The 16575-nt window shown below is 34.5% G+C and overlaps 2 protein-coding genes across 2 annotated transcripts; one reads left to right on the top strand and one right to left on the bottom strand.

The window, feature by feature from the left end:
- The first annotated feature begins 996 nt into the window (after window positions 1-996).
- Window positions 997-7128, top strand: LOC115998367 (prosaposin-like). The gene is made up of 6 exons (XM_031237927.1): window positions 997-1122; window positions 1944-2057; window positions 2496-2665; window positions 3058-3255; window positions 6514-6573; window positions 6780-7128. Exons 2-6 carry the CDS (start codon window positions 1949-1951, stop codon window positions 6990-6992), a joined length of 750 nt encoding a protein of 249 aa, XP_031093787.1. The 5' UTR covers window positions 997-1122; window positions 1944-1948; the 3' UTR covers window positions 6993-7128.
- A 627-nt stretch (window positions 7129-7755) lies between these two features.
- On the bottom strand, window positions 7756-13143 carry LOC115998905. The gene is made up of 4 exons (XM_031238575.1): window positions 12974-13143; window positions 11144-12789; window positions 9705-10717; window positions 7756-8108 (listed from the first exon to the last, which is right to left on the bottom strand). The coding sequence occupies exons 2-4, from the start codon at window positions 12623-12625 to the stop codon at window positions 7940-7942; spliced, it is 2664 nt and encodes an 887-aa protein (XP_031094435.1). The 5' UTR covers window positions 12626-12789; window positions 12974-13143; the 3' UTR covers window positions 7756-7939.
- Window positions 13144-16575: the final 3432 nt, after the last annotated feature.

Raw genomic sequence — 16575 nt, forward strand, 5'->3', positions numbered from 1 at the left:
GCCATCTCCAACACAATGGTATCATATGCTAACAAGATTCAATAAGCACAGCATGCTTCCCTAACAGCATGTTTGGTTAACGGAATGAATTTTAAAGGAATGAGAATAGTATTGCATAGGGAATGGAATAGGTAAGGAATAGAATATGAATTGTATTCTATTGTTTGGTTCGCCGAAGGAATAGACTTTAGGAATGTAATTTCAATGTTTGGTTAGTTTAAGGATTAGAAATGGAATGTGTTTAAAAGACATAAATACCCCTATATAAAAAATGTATTATTATTATTTTTTGAAAATCAACTCATAACTTAGATTAATAAAAATGTATTATTATTATTATTACTTTTATATATATATATATATATATATATATAAAGAATTATAATATAATACAAAGGGTATTTTTGGTATTTAGTATAAAAGCTATTCCCAAATGCTTGGAAATAGCTAATACTAGGGGGTCCCATAGGAATGGCTATTCCCCTTGCAAAGGGAATAGCTCATTCCTGGGAATGTTATTCCTAGGAATAGAATGACGAACCAAACGGTGGAATAGGTCTATTCCCGGGAATGGAATACCTATTCCACGAACCAAACACGCTGTAATTGCTAGACATAACAATGTTAAGCTTCGTTGCTATGCACAACGTTGGAATAAAGTCATTATGGCTTCAATTTGAAAGTTTATACTAACGGGATGAGTACATTAAAAATATTTCTTTACTAAAGTTTATACTAACGGATGTAAAGTTATTAGGAAAAAATACTAAAATTAAAATAATATGAACCATTTATTTTATCAAATAATTAAACAGACATTTTTTAGTTTCCTTTATAAGTCTAACTTTATTAGCTATTATTAATAATATATAATATATAATATATAATAATTAATAATATAGTTGATAATACATTATTACACGTGGCAACGTTTGCCTAATTTTTAATTTTTTTATTCAATTTTATTATTAATTTTTTTCATAACATTCGCAACCATCAACATCAATCATTATTTCTTCCTCCAATTCCTCTAGGAAATAAGGCATCATAGTCCAAGAAGGCTTTGTGGCTAATTTCTCTCCCACTCTCTCTGATTCTCTCTTACTCTCTCTACGCTCTCCGGTGAGTTCATTTTCATTGTTTCAATTGCAATACTTTATATCTCTAAATGCATCTGTTGATACATTTTGATCGTAGTTCATGTTAAACTTTCGTGTTTTTCTTCATTTATTTCAGCATTTTGATTAATCATTGTATGATACTTGTGTTGGAAATTTTGAGTTGATTTTTGCTTGATTTTGTTAATTGAATCTGGTTTTCAATGGTTCAAATAATAGGAAGGTTTTGATTCTGATTTTGATTCAATTAATTTACAAAATTAATTTACAAAATAAAATTATTTAAGTATTTTAGATTGTAAATGCTAATTTTTCAATGGTTTCACAAGATGAAGGTTCTGATGCTAATCTTGAGTCAATTAAGTAACAGAAATATAATTCTGAAAAATAATGATAAATTAAGCATATTACAGATGGTGACTATCAGATATACAAAAAAACAGTAGACGGTGACTGCTAAGTTCAAATCTTTGTTGTCACAAGTCCAAATCTTTCTATCTCTGCTTGTTGATAGATTTTGTTATCTTTTCTGTTACAAGAATAATGATGTCTACATTTAAAACTTTTCTGCTGTTTTAAATAGTATGATATAACTCAGATCTAGCAAGCTCATTGAAACATGCTTCAGGGAATATTCAGAAAATTACATGTAAATTTGACAAAGCATCAAGAACTGAAATATTGGGCAGAAATATGTTGAAAAGAATGCAGATTGGATATTGAACTAGGACAGATTGAGACCTAATTATGGAATCTTGATTCTTGTGTTTTATCCTTTGTACCCATGTGCTATTAAGTTGAAAATTAATGAATATTTCTTTTCAGGAAGCATGGATAGAAGGCTCTGCTTCGTTCTTCTTGTACTAGCTATTAGCTGGTGCTGTAGTGCAAAAGATTTAGCAGCTGCTGACCTTAAGAGAGAATCCTTAGATGCCTCAGGTACTTATCCATTTTGGTTAGTTTCCCATTCCATATCCTGATAATAAATTCAAAGGCTGTGGATAAATGTCTTGAGTTATAGTGATGCACTATTATTATCTGAATGGTAAGATCTCTATATCGTTTGTTAACAAACACTGTAGAACAGCTTCTGGTTTTTAATCATAAAACACCTTATTTAACATCATGGAGATTTGAAAGTTAGAAATGCTGATATTTTTCATTCCTCTATATAAGAATTTGTAGTTTCTAACAAACATTCCCTAGATGCTTCCTTGGTTTCTCTGCCTCTTGCATCCTGCTTATTTGTCTAAATGAAAATTTTAGAATGAGGTCTTACTTATATCTATTTGGAATATCCAGTTTCTTGAGTCATTTCGATAAATGTAACTGCTGAATGAAATTATGGAGTACATTAGTTTTTGCTTGCATCCACAGAGAAACAAGTTCAAGCCACAAAACTAGTCAGCAGGAATGAACAAGTGTGCTTATTGTGTGAACAATATGCATCTGAGGCACTCGCTTTCCTTTCTAATGAGCAGACCCAAAGAGAGATAACTGACTTCCTTCTCAAGGCATGCTCTAAGTTTCCAATGTACAAGCAAGAGGTATTAATGCTTCAGCTCCTAATTGTCCATTAAAGCTCCATCTTTTATCTGGAAACAATTCAACAATCTACTTAACAATATAGCACATATTACAACAAAAGCAGAGAATGTTGTGTTGATATGTTATCCATAGATTTGAGCCCTTATCTGGTACGTTTCTGCTAGATAAGTTGTGAAAACTTAAAATGACCTTTGAGTGATGGAAAATTTACAACTATTGATCTGCTACTGCCATAATATCTTTAAATTTGCAGCAGATCTTGAAATTTACAACCATTGATCTGCTATTGGTGTAGTATCTTTGAATTTGCAGTTATTGATCTGTTATTATTTATAACTTTCCTTTTACCAATATTGAAAATTGAACTAATGTTACTCCATTCTGCAAACAGTGCATTGGGTGGGTGAATCATTATGCTATTCTTTTCTTCATAGAGATCTCCTCCTTACAGCCTGAAAACTTGTGCCAAGAGATTGACCTCTGTGAAAAAGTTGTTTCCATTTCTCAATATGTATCCAATAGTAGCTGCGATTTATGTCATCGTGCTGTTATGGAGGCCGTACAGCAGTTGAAAAATCCAGACGCACAGGTATACTATCTAAGGTCATATATTTTTGGTTCATGATCTGTTTCATACTCCGTATTTGTTAAAGGGCCTGCATCATAATAGTGCATTACAGAGCATAATTTTCAACTAGTAAAGCCTGTATGACTGTATTATGGTTTCTGCATGTAACAAATTGTTTGACCAACATACACACGTCTTTATGGTATGGAAGTAAAATAATTAATTAAAGAAGATATGCAATTGTTGTTGATTATAATATATTGGACTCCAAGATGGGAGTATTGCACTATTTTATCTTAAGGCTATCATTGCCTTCATGGGGTTGGCTGGGGGTGGAGAGTTCCTTGATTATAAAAATCAAGTTCTCAATATGGTGTATCCAATTGTATGCATATTTTTTAGCTTTAAACCATTTGGATGAATATGTTAAGGGTCAAGGTAGAAGGTATTCGATATTGAACTAGGTTGGTTGGATTGTTATCTTAAGAAATAGCTACTGCTATTTCTGTGCATGGTTTTCCTTGATTGTAAAAATCAAGTTCTCAATCTATGATGGCTGAATATATATAGAATCCGGTTCATATGAGAACCAATTTCTAGGTGAAAACCTATGGACAAATCCAAACTATAAATCTACAAGATCTGATGAATATGAAATCAAGTAAATAAGGAGCGGGGTCATTTTCATAAATATTAAAGATCGCCATGTAGAAAAGCATTCTTGATATCTAACTGATGTAAGGCCCAATAATTTATGGCTGCCAAAGATAAAAGTAATTGAATTGATGCAATTTTAGCTACAGGAGAAAAAGTATTAGTGTAACCTAAACCAAAAATTTGAGTGTAGCCTTTTGCCACCAGCCGTGCCTTAAGGCGATCAATCTTGCCATCACGGCCCGCCTTCACAGTATAAATCCACCTATAACCAACAACAGTTTTACCAAGAGGGAGGAGAACCAACTCCCATTTGCCACTAGACTGTAGGGCCTTCATTTCTGCTAGCATGGCTTGGCGCCAACCTGGATCCGGGAGGGCCTCACGAGTGGATTTAGGTATACACACATAAGAAATGTGAGAAAGAAGGGCAAATTAAGGGGAAGATACACGATGATAACTCAAAAAGGTATATATTGGATGAGGGTTATGAGTAGAACGTGTACCTTTCCGGATAGCAATGGGTGCCTCAGTGGGATCAGTTCCAGATTGCTGTTGAAGTGGTGGAACCACAACCGGAGGATCGGGTGGCACAGGTGAGTCAACAGGAACCTCAATAGGCACATGGCGAGGACAACATTAGTAGACTTGAAGAGGGCGGTCAGGAGCAGTTGGAGGATCAGGATCCTGGGCAAGTTAAAGTGGACCAAGATAAGGAAGAGGGAGAACCTTCGAAATAGAGACTGGGTCACCTGATGACGGCTGGAAAAAAGGGGTAGATTCAATAAAAGTGACATCTACAGACACAAAACGATGGTTAAGCTCTGGAGAAAAACATCAATAACCCTTTTGGAGCCGAGAATAACCCAAGAAAACACACTTGACAACTTTAGGGGCCAATTTCAAACGCTCAAGAGTCATGTCATGAACAAAACAAACACACCCAAACACCCGAGGTGGAAGAGGGAAAAGATCGACCGAAGGATACACAATGGAATATGGGGTATCATTGTTTAGTACTGAGGATGGCATGCGATTGATCATGTAACACGCAGTAAGGATAGCATCAGCTCAAAAATGATGAGGAACATGAGAGTGTACTAACATAGTGCGAGCAATTTCAACCAAATGTCGATTTTTACGTTCAGCCACCCCAATTTGTTGAGGTGTGTAAACACACGACCGTTGGTGTAACATACCCCGAGAGGTCATATAGGACTGAAATGGATTAGAGAGATATTCATTAGCATTGTCACTACGCAAAACACGAATGGGTTTACCGAATTGAGTTTGTATTTCAGAACAAAAATTTTGAAAAATTTGGAATAACTCAAAACGATCTTTCATAAAGAAAACCCAATTACACCTAGAATGATCGTAAGTAAAAGTGACAAAATAACAAAACCCCAAAGTAAAATTGACACGACATGGACCCCAGACATCAGTGTGAACTAAATTAAAGAGAGACGCAGCCCGATTTTTGACTCTCCGTGAAAAAGACTTACGTGATTGCTTTCCAAGGTGACATGACTCACAGTCTAATGATTTTAAACACAAACCTGGAACCATCCGTCAAAGTTTGGAGATACTAGGATGGCCCAAACGACTATAGAGAAGCATATGAGAGTCTGTGGAAGCACAAGCAGCAAGATCACCACCACGAACGTAATAGATGCCTTTTGACTCAATCCCGGTGCCAATCACCTTTCCCGTACTACGATCCTGCACAACAACTGAATCCGCACAAAAGGTTATGGACCAGTTCAAGGTAGGAGTAATTTTACTCACAGAGATAAGATTGAAAGGACTATTAGGAACATATAAAGCTGACTCTAAAGGGAAAGATGGCATAGCAGAAGCCTGACCAACACCGGCAACTGGTGTTTGATGACCATTAGCTAAGGTAACCATGGGCAAAGTCTTAGACTTTGTGACATTAGTCATAAGAGATAGATTACCAGAAATGTGGTCTGAGGCCCCTGTGTCTAGAATCCAAGTACATGTAGGCATGGTTCTCATTGGAGTTGAATGGCCAAGAGAGAAAATGTTCAAAATTGCGCAACTTTGGTTAACATTTTATCTTGATATTAAGAAAAAGCTACAGTTATTGCCTTTAGGGGCAGCCGGGCAGCTGGCTGGGTGGTGGGGGATTCCTTGATTGTAAAAATCTAGACTCCTATTATCATTTCGATGAATGGTTAAGGCCTTACCAGCCAAGATAAAATATATTCAATGTTGCTCTAGGTTGGTTTACTTTTAATTAATAAAAGGCTACTGTTATGTACTTATGTGGGAGAGTGGGGTTCCTTGATTGTAAAGATCAAGTTCTCAATCTATTAAGGCTCCTGTTATATTTTTTTTTAAGCTTTAAACCATTGTGCACAAATATGTTGTGGACCAAGGGAGAATTTGTTCAATACTGCATGAGGTTGGTTCACTTTTATAAAATATCAAATAAATATTTTCTGAGCAATATTAGATGAATATCATGAGCTGTTTCAAGCAACTATTATTTTCTCTTATTTCTCTAAACTCATCAGCAACTCTACGCACACAGACTCGTGTTAATATTACTGTAAGATTGAAATGGAAGATTTTATATCATTTTATCCATGTAATTTTCAGGTTGAAGTACTTCAGCTGCTCCTGAAGGCTTGTGATTCTGCTAAAAACTTTTCAACAAAGGTGAGGGCTGTAATAAAATATACTCAGTACATAAAATGCAGGAATAGCATATGTTATTGATATATTTTAAGTATTACATTATATTCATGAGTTCCCTGATGTATATACACATATACACACCACTTAACAAGAGCCATTTGGAATGCTGTTCATAATTTTTGGTTTGATGTGGCTTACTAATCTCGCTTTCATGATAAATTTGACAGTGCAAGAAGCTGGTTTTCGAATATGCCCCTCTGATTCTGGTGAACACGGAGCAGTTCCTAGAAATAAATGACGTCTGCACTTTGCTGCATGTTTGCGACTCGCCAACTCTTGGAATTGAGCTAGCATTACCTAGGATGGAGGAGTCGAGGGGACTCGAGGCATTCTCCATCTTAAGGAAGAAAACCAGTGGAAACCTTGTTCACATGTTGTAGACTGTTGTTTGCTTTCTTTTACTGGTGTGAGGGAGATGAATTGCGACTTTGGCTTATATACTTACTACTCCCTCTGTCCCATTTTATCTATCCTACTTACTATTCATAGGTCAAATAACTATTTCTTCTTTGTTTATTTTCTTTAGTATTCTTAACTCATTTTTAAATTTGATTTGTTGTGTTTAATAATACTTTTAATGTAGTTTTTAAATATATAAATTTTGTATATTAATACCAAATTTAACATTATGAAAAATTGGATTAAAAATGACTTCAGTTAAGTCTTGTTAATTGATCAGACACATAAAATAGGACGGAGGGAATATATAGTATACTGGCATTGTGCATAATTGGCGTCAAGTTGCATATTGTTGCTAATATTGAATCTGAATGTTGCATTTCTGCTTTTATGTAATATGTTGCAACATTTTTTTTTTTTGGATGACGAGAAAAACCTAAAACCCTTTCAAATGTAAGTAAATATTATCTTGTGATCCTAGTCGACAAAAAACCACAAGAAAGTGAGCCAAAATAAATCAGCTTAAATTATCCATGACTCAAATTAAAGGGGCAACAATTCAAACTTGTAACCACAAGATGAACTTGTAACCACAAATCTTGTGTTTGTGGTTACAAGTGTAGATCTCTTGCTATGTTTGATTCTTAGTTGGGATTACTCCTGTTGCAACATATTTTGCTTCAAGAAAATGGGGCGTGCCTTGTACTGCTATAATATCAATCAATAAGAGTAAATACTAACGTAAGAACGTAAGAGGTAAGTATCGTATAATTCTATTTAAAGTGTAAATCTCTCTTACAAACAAAATAAAGGATACATTGAATACAGTCAATCCAGTATTCTAAACTGTCCTCCACAAGATAGGAGGCAAGCCATTGGCCCTATAAATTCCCTAATACTCTATCCCTTTTTTCCTCATTTTTTTAATCTACTTTTTGATTTTCTCAGTCGTATGACCAAAGAGACTGTACATTTGGGGTGGAGTAGAAGCCACCAGCAAGGGATCTTGCCGGTGTGCTTCTAAAAACGAGGATCTTGCTGGTGAGCTTCCAGCACCGCTTCCGTTTCCATGCAAGGCTGGGAGAGTCCACCCCTCGCTGAAAGAGAGAATAACCAAGAATACATTAGATATAACTATACAAGCATGTGCACATGTACCAGCATAATTACTGCAGCAATGAAAGAGACAAGCATAAGACTTTGCAACCATATTTTCATGGGCTTCTATACAAGTGTATTAAAATAAAATTAAACTTTGCATCTTCATATTACAAAGTTTTAAGGGAAACCCCCACATTTGTGTTCCGGTTCTCTACAGTATACATCATATATTTCATTATAAAACTGTGAAGATGTTAGCCATCTCCAACACAATGGTATCATATGCTAACAAGATTCAATAAGCACAGCATGCAACTTCATATCATTAAGAAAAGTAGTTGATTGAAGCACTAATTTCTTGTGTTATAATATTAACAGTAATGGGCAGGTTTAACATCATCAAATCCTTGATGGCATTCACAAGTACAGATTTGAGAAACTGACAATCTTATCTCATGAATATTTTAAGGTAGTAACAGACACATAACAGGAATTAACAATGGGGGATTCGGGTGACTTCCCACTATGATAAGAATTCTTGGGATCGGCCAATCCTAAGAGAACCGGCTTGAAAGTTCATTTATATGGCTTTTGATAGGCCAATCCTACAATGACTCTGCATATGAATTTATAAATTACAAGTGATTCTAAAACTATTTTATTTTACTTTCCATGACAATAATTCATTAAGATAACTATCAGAAACATACATTATGCCATGCTTATTTGGCAATGATTCAATTGCAATTGACCCAACAGCTAGACCACTCACTTTTGACACATTGACTTTAAAGATAGTTCAACAGTATGCATATCAAAGCACTGGAACATACTGTTAATGAGACTCGCTCAGTACTGCATATTAATGATTATTAACCTTGATTGCAAAATATTTGCTATATCTCATTCATGACCCAACAACTTGTACCCCAGGATTACATTTGTACTATCTAGTAATATGAAGAAACATAGGCAACTAATGGGACAATTCACAAGCTGGAATGCTCAAATGGCAGAGGCCAAAAGTCCCATCATGGTATTGATATTTACCCAACTCACCTTCAACTCCCTTCAAGTCATGCCTAAAAAGCTCCTTGTACTCTTATAGTTCTAAAAAGTGAGGCTTTGTTCCAATGTTTCTACATTAACCTAAATGATAATAACTGTTATTATATCCGATGATGCAGATTACTCCAAAATTTCCTGTTTTAAAAGTTGGCAATTAGATATCTAATTCTTTCCAACATTAACATCCACAATCTAAAGGCAATGCTGCACACAAGGATCACTGTATGAAAATAGCAGATACTTGTATATAGGCAAATTAAAAGATTTTTAGTTTGTTTACTGAGTAGGTTGCATTTTGAAGCCCAGAGGTCACTCTAGACAGTGGCTTCTATTTCAGTCAATGCTAATTATTCAATAAGAGAGCATATTCTTATTATTCTGTATGGAGATCATCAGAAAGCAACAACTAATATAAATCAGAAAAGATTAATGTGGAACACAGTAAGAAATAGTAACCTAAAACATAAATGCAAGCAAAACATCATGACTCACTCATTTTGTATAAAAGAAACAGGTGTGCTTACTTGGCTGAAGAATTAGCTGAATACAACTCTAATGGTTGGTTAGTATGACAAACACTGTGGCTTCCATATATCATGTCATTCTGTAGAACTTCCTCGTTAGGCGTAAGAGAATGCCAATTTTCACCTCCAGAGAACGTCCCAAATAAAGAGCTGGAAAACCTTCCATCCTTACTTCCAGGCATAGAAGTACCAAATGTGCTAAAACTCTGGCGACTTCCTGTAAAAGCAGGTAGAGATGGAGTACCATGAACTTGATCATCATTTTTAAAGAGTGAAGCCATAGTCTTCTGAGGTGCATAGTGCACAAGATCCTCTCTGTTCACTTTTTGATTCAAAATCCCACCAATCAAACCCAGACCATCCTGACCAAGTGGAGAGCTATTCCACATTTGCCATGTTCCGGCATCATTTGCAATTCTTAAAGCATCCGTCGGCACATTGAGCAAATCCTGAACCACACAAGTATTTGGAGAAAGAAAAGAGCTACCATGCCTTTCCTCTGAAACTCGTAATGTCCTGCTCACTTCAGAAGATGAGTTCATATTCTTAGTAGCAGGCATCTTTTCCGGTTCCATATCTGCCACAAAGCCTCGGTCCAGCTGGAAGTTGTCAAGGGACTCAGAAACTGGCCCAAGCAAAGATACTGGATCTGGAACATAACAAGGATCTTCAAAAATCTCCGATTCCTCAGGCAGTAATGGAGATCGTGGTTCTCCATTCTGAGGAAGTAAGCCTTCTGATGATAATGGAAGAGATGCATTGCTATTTTTTGGTCCAAAAGAGAAAGAAGATAAGGTAAAAGGTGACGGGAGACCAAAATTAAAAGGATTGTAAAATGCTTGCACTGAAGGAGTGTTATTAGTACACTGAACACTCTGAGCTTCAGTTTCAGGCTTCCCACCAGGTCTACTGATGACATTTGAATTAGAAGGTGGAGAAACAGCAGATGAGCGAGTAAATAACTGTTGCCATGATTTTTTAGGAGCTATAGATGGCTGAGGTTCAATAAACACCTGCAACAAAGAAAATTAGTAAAAACGACACATAAATCCAAATCCATTGTCCATGGCAAAAACACATCTAAGAAGACATAATTCACCATTGAATCATAGGAATCTTTTGTGAGATTAAGATTTTGATAGTAGGGTGAGAAAACTGTCCCTTTAAATTTCAGGTCAACTAAAAAAGGAAAAGAAACATGGCATCAGTTTAAATGACAGATCAAAACTGTAATATTTGTAGACTTCGCATATAACTCCACTGGCATGGCAATGAGACCAAGTTTTCTAATGCAAATAAATAATTTAAACAATATAAAATTAAAAATTAAAAAATAAAAAATAGTGAAAAAAAAAAAATTGATCATAACTAGACATAAAATGTGGCAAAATATGTAACAAACAAATTAAACTAGAAAGATAAACAAGAAATTGCCTTACATGTCGATTGATGTTCGTATCACCTACATTTACAGTTGCTTTGCCAGACATGTAATCTGGTTGAGGCAATTCCCTCCTATGAGCAAATGTTTCAGTATGGTTGACAGACATATTAGATTTACGTTCTTTTATAATATTAGAAGTATTAGTACTCTTCCCAAGAAAGCCACCTCCAGTAAATGTTCTAGAAGAAGAAAAGAAGGAACCCCTCATGCGGTCCAAATAATGATTTCCAGCATTTCCATGATTATGGTTGCTTGTGTTAGTACCCTTTGGACTATGTCCAGCGTCAGCGTTCTGTGCCTTAGCAAATTCAGGCCGTGTTCTGTGTAGTTCATGTTGATCAGTCTCACTCCGTCTGTTTTGCTCACATTCCTTACTTGGTCCTTTTTCCAATTCTTCAGCATCTGAATTGCTTTTGCTAGATCCTCGGCCTCTTTCTTTCTTCTTCTCTTGACGTTTTTTCCCTGCTTTTTTACTACCCCGTTCCTTAATAGATGGTCCTTTCCCACGTTCTTTCTCACCCTCCATCCTATCATCACGCAATCTCCTGCGTTCTTCCACCAATCTAGCAACTTCCTCTCTTTGAATTCTTTCTTCTTCCTCCAATAGTTCTTTCTCTAATCTAGCCAGCCTCTTCTCCTCTGCTTTTCTTCGGGCTCTCTCCCCTTTACGCTCTTGAAAATTTCCTCCATCCTCACCTTTTTTATCCAGCATTCCTCTCTGTTCGGCATCTGTGGAAGTATCATCTCTGGAAGAACCAATCCTAAAAATCTTTTTGTAAAGCCACATGATACTCATGAAAAGAGCTGCAAATGCCTTGACTACAAAAAGCAACACACGAGAACAAGAATTTTCTGGTAAATAATGATCTTCCACAAAAAACCCAGTGCCTTTCTTGCCCCAGTCACTTGATCTCCCCTGGAAAGAACCCCCAACCCAATTTCTGTTCTCCAGCCAATCCTGCCCGCATATCCATCCACTATCAGATCGAACCTTTCCTTTCAATATCTTCCCACTTTTTCCTACCAAGTCATTCAAAATCCTAGAATTTGAAAGGTCAAATCCTTGCGGAACAGGTAAGTCTAGGACTGGTCTCTTAGAGATGTGCCCACAATATGAGCACATAAACTTCCCACCACCAGGATTCTGATCCCTGTATGGAGTGAAGCAATTTCTACATCTCTTTGTGGCTGTTTTCCTCAACTTCTGCATTTCAATTGCTTCAACCCTCTTCTTCTCCCTAAGCATAGCATTTCTCTTTGCCCGCCAAGCCGACAACCAAGGCATCAAAATCTCATACCAGAAAAGTGTCACCAACAGTACAAAAACACAGGCCAGTCTCGGAGAAGTGATTTCAAATCTAAAAGCAGGCGGCAGTGCCTGTGATAGTGCCCATAGACCAATCAATGGAATCACTAACCACGGCAACATGGCAGCAACCCTCCGAGACCATTTCTGAATCACACAAAGCATACACATTATCCCCTAACCACACCTACAATCCCCCAACCCGAGTAATTAGAGAAATAAAACCAATCAGAACCCAGCTGTAAATATAAGAAATTAGTTAAACCCCTATATTTATTATCTACAGCTCATGAAAACCTAACCCCTGCAATTCCTTTCTGTTCCCGAGCAAAACCCTGCAATGCAACACCAAAACATTCAATTCGTTTAAACCCTCACGAAAGCCCAACCCTAACATCGGTACGAACAGACTCCGAAAAGCGTTAGGGTTTCGAAGCTAAGAAACCAACAATGAATGAATATTTGAAACTTAAATAGGGAAATGAAAAAATAAAAATAAGTAATCGAGTTACTGCTCACAGTTACATCTCCAATCACAAATTCATCGGCGGCGGCGGTCGGAACGGTGAGGTTCGTCGGTGAAATGAATGCTACACCGGTATACGACTGAGGTAACACAGTAATAACAAAGAAAAGAGTAAAAGGGAAATCTGCAAAAATACAATACAATACTGCTTTCCAAATGTCTAGATACTTCATAGTTGACGGTTGAACCGGAGTCTTCAATTACGACCGGTTTATTGCTTATGGATAGGATCTAGTGGGGTGATTTCGTGTTCCCTACTCATTATTAATATTTATTTATTACGGATTTACGGAGGGAGTATTTGAGTAATATTTAATTTAATGCAAAAATTTGTGTAAGACCGTCACACCGTGAGACAGATCGGGTCATGATGAAAATGTAATACTTATATGCTCAAATGTAATATTAATCAGAAATAAATTTTTTATTACTTATAAGGGTAAATGTAATACTTTTAAGGAAAAAAATACAACTTTTACATTTTGATTAAAAGTATTACATTTTTTCTCAAAAATATTATATTTTCCCTTATACTACCTCCGTCCCAAAATGGTTGTCTGATTCGTTTAACGAGGCTTGACTGAAGTTATTTTTAATTCAATTTTTAATAATATTAAGTTTAACATTAATATATAAAATTTATATATTTAGAAACTACATTAAAAGTACTATTAAACACAAAAAATTAAATTTAAAAATAATAAAAAATTACTAAAGAAAATAAGTAATGAAAAAAGAGTTGGTTTGACCAATGAATAGTAAATAGGACAGGTAAAATGGGACAGAGGGAGTAAGTAACACTTGTCAACATTACTTATTATGAAAAATGTAATACATTTTCTCTTATAAGTAACAAAAATTGTATTCCTGATTAATATTATATTTGAGCATATAAGTACGACATTTGTATGTTGCTCCGACCCGACCCGTCTCACGAATAAAAATCCGTGAGATGGTTTCAAACAAGTGTGACCCTTAATTTAATACTACCCTCCTATTACATTATCTAATCTAAAAAACATAATAAATATGAATGAAGGTTATACCCCTCATTTATGCTCGTTTTTTCCGTTAAGTTTTTTTTGTACATTATGCTATAAAAGTTGTACTACATAATATTTTGGACAAATATACCCCTACCGTTATAACTTCCGTTATCTTTTCCACTATTGTTACTATGCACATGCATTCACCATGTATTTTCTTATCTTCTTCAATAATAATAATAATAATATATACACATCAAATATTAGAGTTAAATGTTAGTTATTTTTTAAAATATAAATATCTAATTTATAAAAATAATTTACATTATTATTATTATTATTATTTACTATATTAAAATTTAAATAAATTTAAAATTTTAATATAAAATACTAATATTGGGCACCTACTTTTTGCTCATCGCGCATAAGAAAAACTAGTCTTACAATACAAGTTAATAATTACTTTATGGGTGTGTTTGGTTCGCAGGAATCGAAATCAGAATAGCAATCAAATATTTGGTAATAATAATGAGTTATGGTGAAAATATTTTGCATGTGATAGTAGGATGAAATTTGAATGATTACCAATAATATTGATAATGGGAATAAATGTTTCAAAAATACAAAAATTACCAATATTGATATTTGGTTATGTTTGACCCTATAATGGGAATAAATATTTTAAAAATATAAAAATAAAAATTAAGGCAATTGATCATAAATTAATGACATCTAAAATATCAATATGAACAAAAAAAATCAAATCAAAAATCTAAAAGCACTACTCGAAACATAAAAATCATATTACTAATGAGATGAAATGATATCATTTTTTAATTAGGTAATGAAATTTTTAATTAAAAGGATAATTAAATCTCATAATTGTGTTTTAAATAATTCTCAACTAAACACTAACTATAAAATTAATTTTCATTCTAAACTTATAAGCCAAACCTGACAAACATACCCTACTTGTTCATCAATAAACTTAAAAGAAGATAAACTTGTAGTTTATCTGAATACTAATTACTAATTAAATTATCTTTTATTGGTGATGTGGGAACGATGAGGTTTTCAATTCCATATCATTTCGACACCTAGAACATTGAAGTCATCTATTTCGTAATGATAAAATCTAAAAATATAATATAGTAAAAGAGATAATAAGAATACATTTTTTTAAGAGAGGGTTTTACCTTTGACTTTTATAAATTTTTAATTTTCATTAAAGTCACACTTATGTGAAATTATTTTACGGATCTTAATTCATGAGAGAATTGGTTATGCCCGTTAGTTGGTCATTAGCTCTTAACCGATGATCATTACAGGTAAAGAAAAAAGAGATAGAGAGACAACAAAGAATAGGGAAAAGAGTATTTTTCATTACATTCAACCTTAACAGTACAGTCATATATCTTGTATATATAATATACATAATAATGTCACTAATGATGCTAACCGTTACAAAATTGAATAGTCATAATGTCCACAATAATAACATATTTATAACACTCCCCTTGGACATTATTTGACAATGATTTTCCCTCATTAAAAACTTGATAGGAAAACCTTATAGAAAAGACCTATACAAGAAAATAGTACAAGATATATGGGTAATATATTTTAATATATTCATGCCTCGTTAAAAACTTCACTAGGAAAACCACGTGGGAAAAATCTAGTTTAAAGAAAAGAGTAGATGATAATATATATATATATATATATATATATATATATATATATATATATATATATATATTGTATTGGTTGCCTCATTAATAACCTTACACTAAGAAAAACCTCGTGGGAAAAAATTTAGTTAAGGAAAAAGAACACAACCATAATCTTCTGGATTTAATCTTCTGGATTATAAGAGTTGTTGGTCTTCTGGACTAATAATTTATATGTATCGAGATGCTGTTGCTCTCCCTGAAGACAACAACCTTCCTGATTGTCTCGTTAAAAACCTTAACTTAAGAAAACCCGTTGTGAAAAACTTAGTTAAGAGAAAAAGAGTACAACCATAAGCATTCGGGGCATAATCTTCAAGATTTGGGATTTGTCTATTTTATTTGCAACTTTTCTCATTAATATTATTATGTCATACACATACCTCGTTAAAACCATACTATAAAATCCAATGGAAAAAACCTAGTGAGGAAAGAATACATGATATGTATATGTTGCAAAAGAATTTGAAAATTGACAATTTTAGATAGTTCGTTTTTTTAAGAAGCAAACATCATATTGTATCTCAAGTCTTACAGGTTATTAATCACTGTAATTGCAATAGTAATGACTCAAAACTAAAAAACAAGTACTGAAACTCAACAAAAATGACAGGGAAATGAACAAGCTTTCCAAGGCTTTGACATCGAGACATCGAGTAAGTGAACAGTATCCTCAAAACCAGAGCTTGGTGCGTCGCCAATGGCGATGCTTGGGGTTGTAGTGGATAGTATTGCCTCCGATTAGGGCTCTTGACGAAGATGTCAGCGTCGAGGGTGAGATTGAGGCGGACGGCGAGTCGGAGTATGTTTAAGGAGAGCTAAATTGGTGAGTGAAATGGAATTGACGGTGGAAATCAGTAGCAGCGAAAGTACCATTTT

This window comes from Ipomoea triloba, chromosome 12, assembly GCF_003576645.1.
Source record: "Ipomoea triloba cultivar NCNSP0323 chromosome 12, ASM357664v1".
NCBI classification, from domain to species: Eukaryota; Viridiplantae; Streptophyta; class Magnoliopsida; order Solanales; family Convolvulaceae; genus Ipomoea; species Ipomoea triloba.

Bases quoted from the DNA above. Each gene is read 5' to 3' on its own strand.
- LOC115998367 (XM_031237927.1), top strand. From the start codon at position 1,949: ATGGATAGAAGGCTCTGCTTCGTTCTTCTTGTACTAGCTATTAGCTGG. The intron at 2,666-3,057 runs GTATTAATGCTT...TTCTGCAAACAG, and splicing joins TTCCAATGTACAAGCAAGAG to TGCATTGGGTGGGTGAATCA. The intron at 3,256-6,513 runs GTATACTATCTA...TGTAATTTTCAG, and splicing joins TGAAAAATCCAGACGCACAG to GTTGAAGTACTTCAGCTGCT.
- LOC115998905 (XM_031238575.1), bottom strand. From the start codon at position 12,625: ATGTGTATGCTTTGTGTGATTCAGAAATGGTCTCGGAGGGTTGCTGCC. The intron at 10,718-11,143 runs GTAAGGCAATTT...TCTTTGTTGCAG, and splicing joins ATACGAACATCAATCGACAT to GTGTTTATTGAACCTCAGCC. The intron at 8,109-9,704 runs GTAAGCACACCT...TCTCTCTTTCAG, and splicing joins TCAGCTAATTCTTCAGCCAA to CGAGGGGTGGACTCTCCCAG.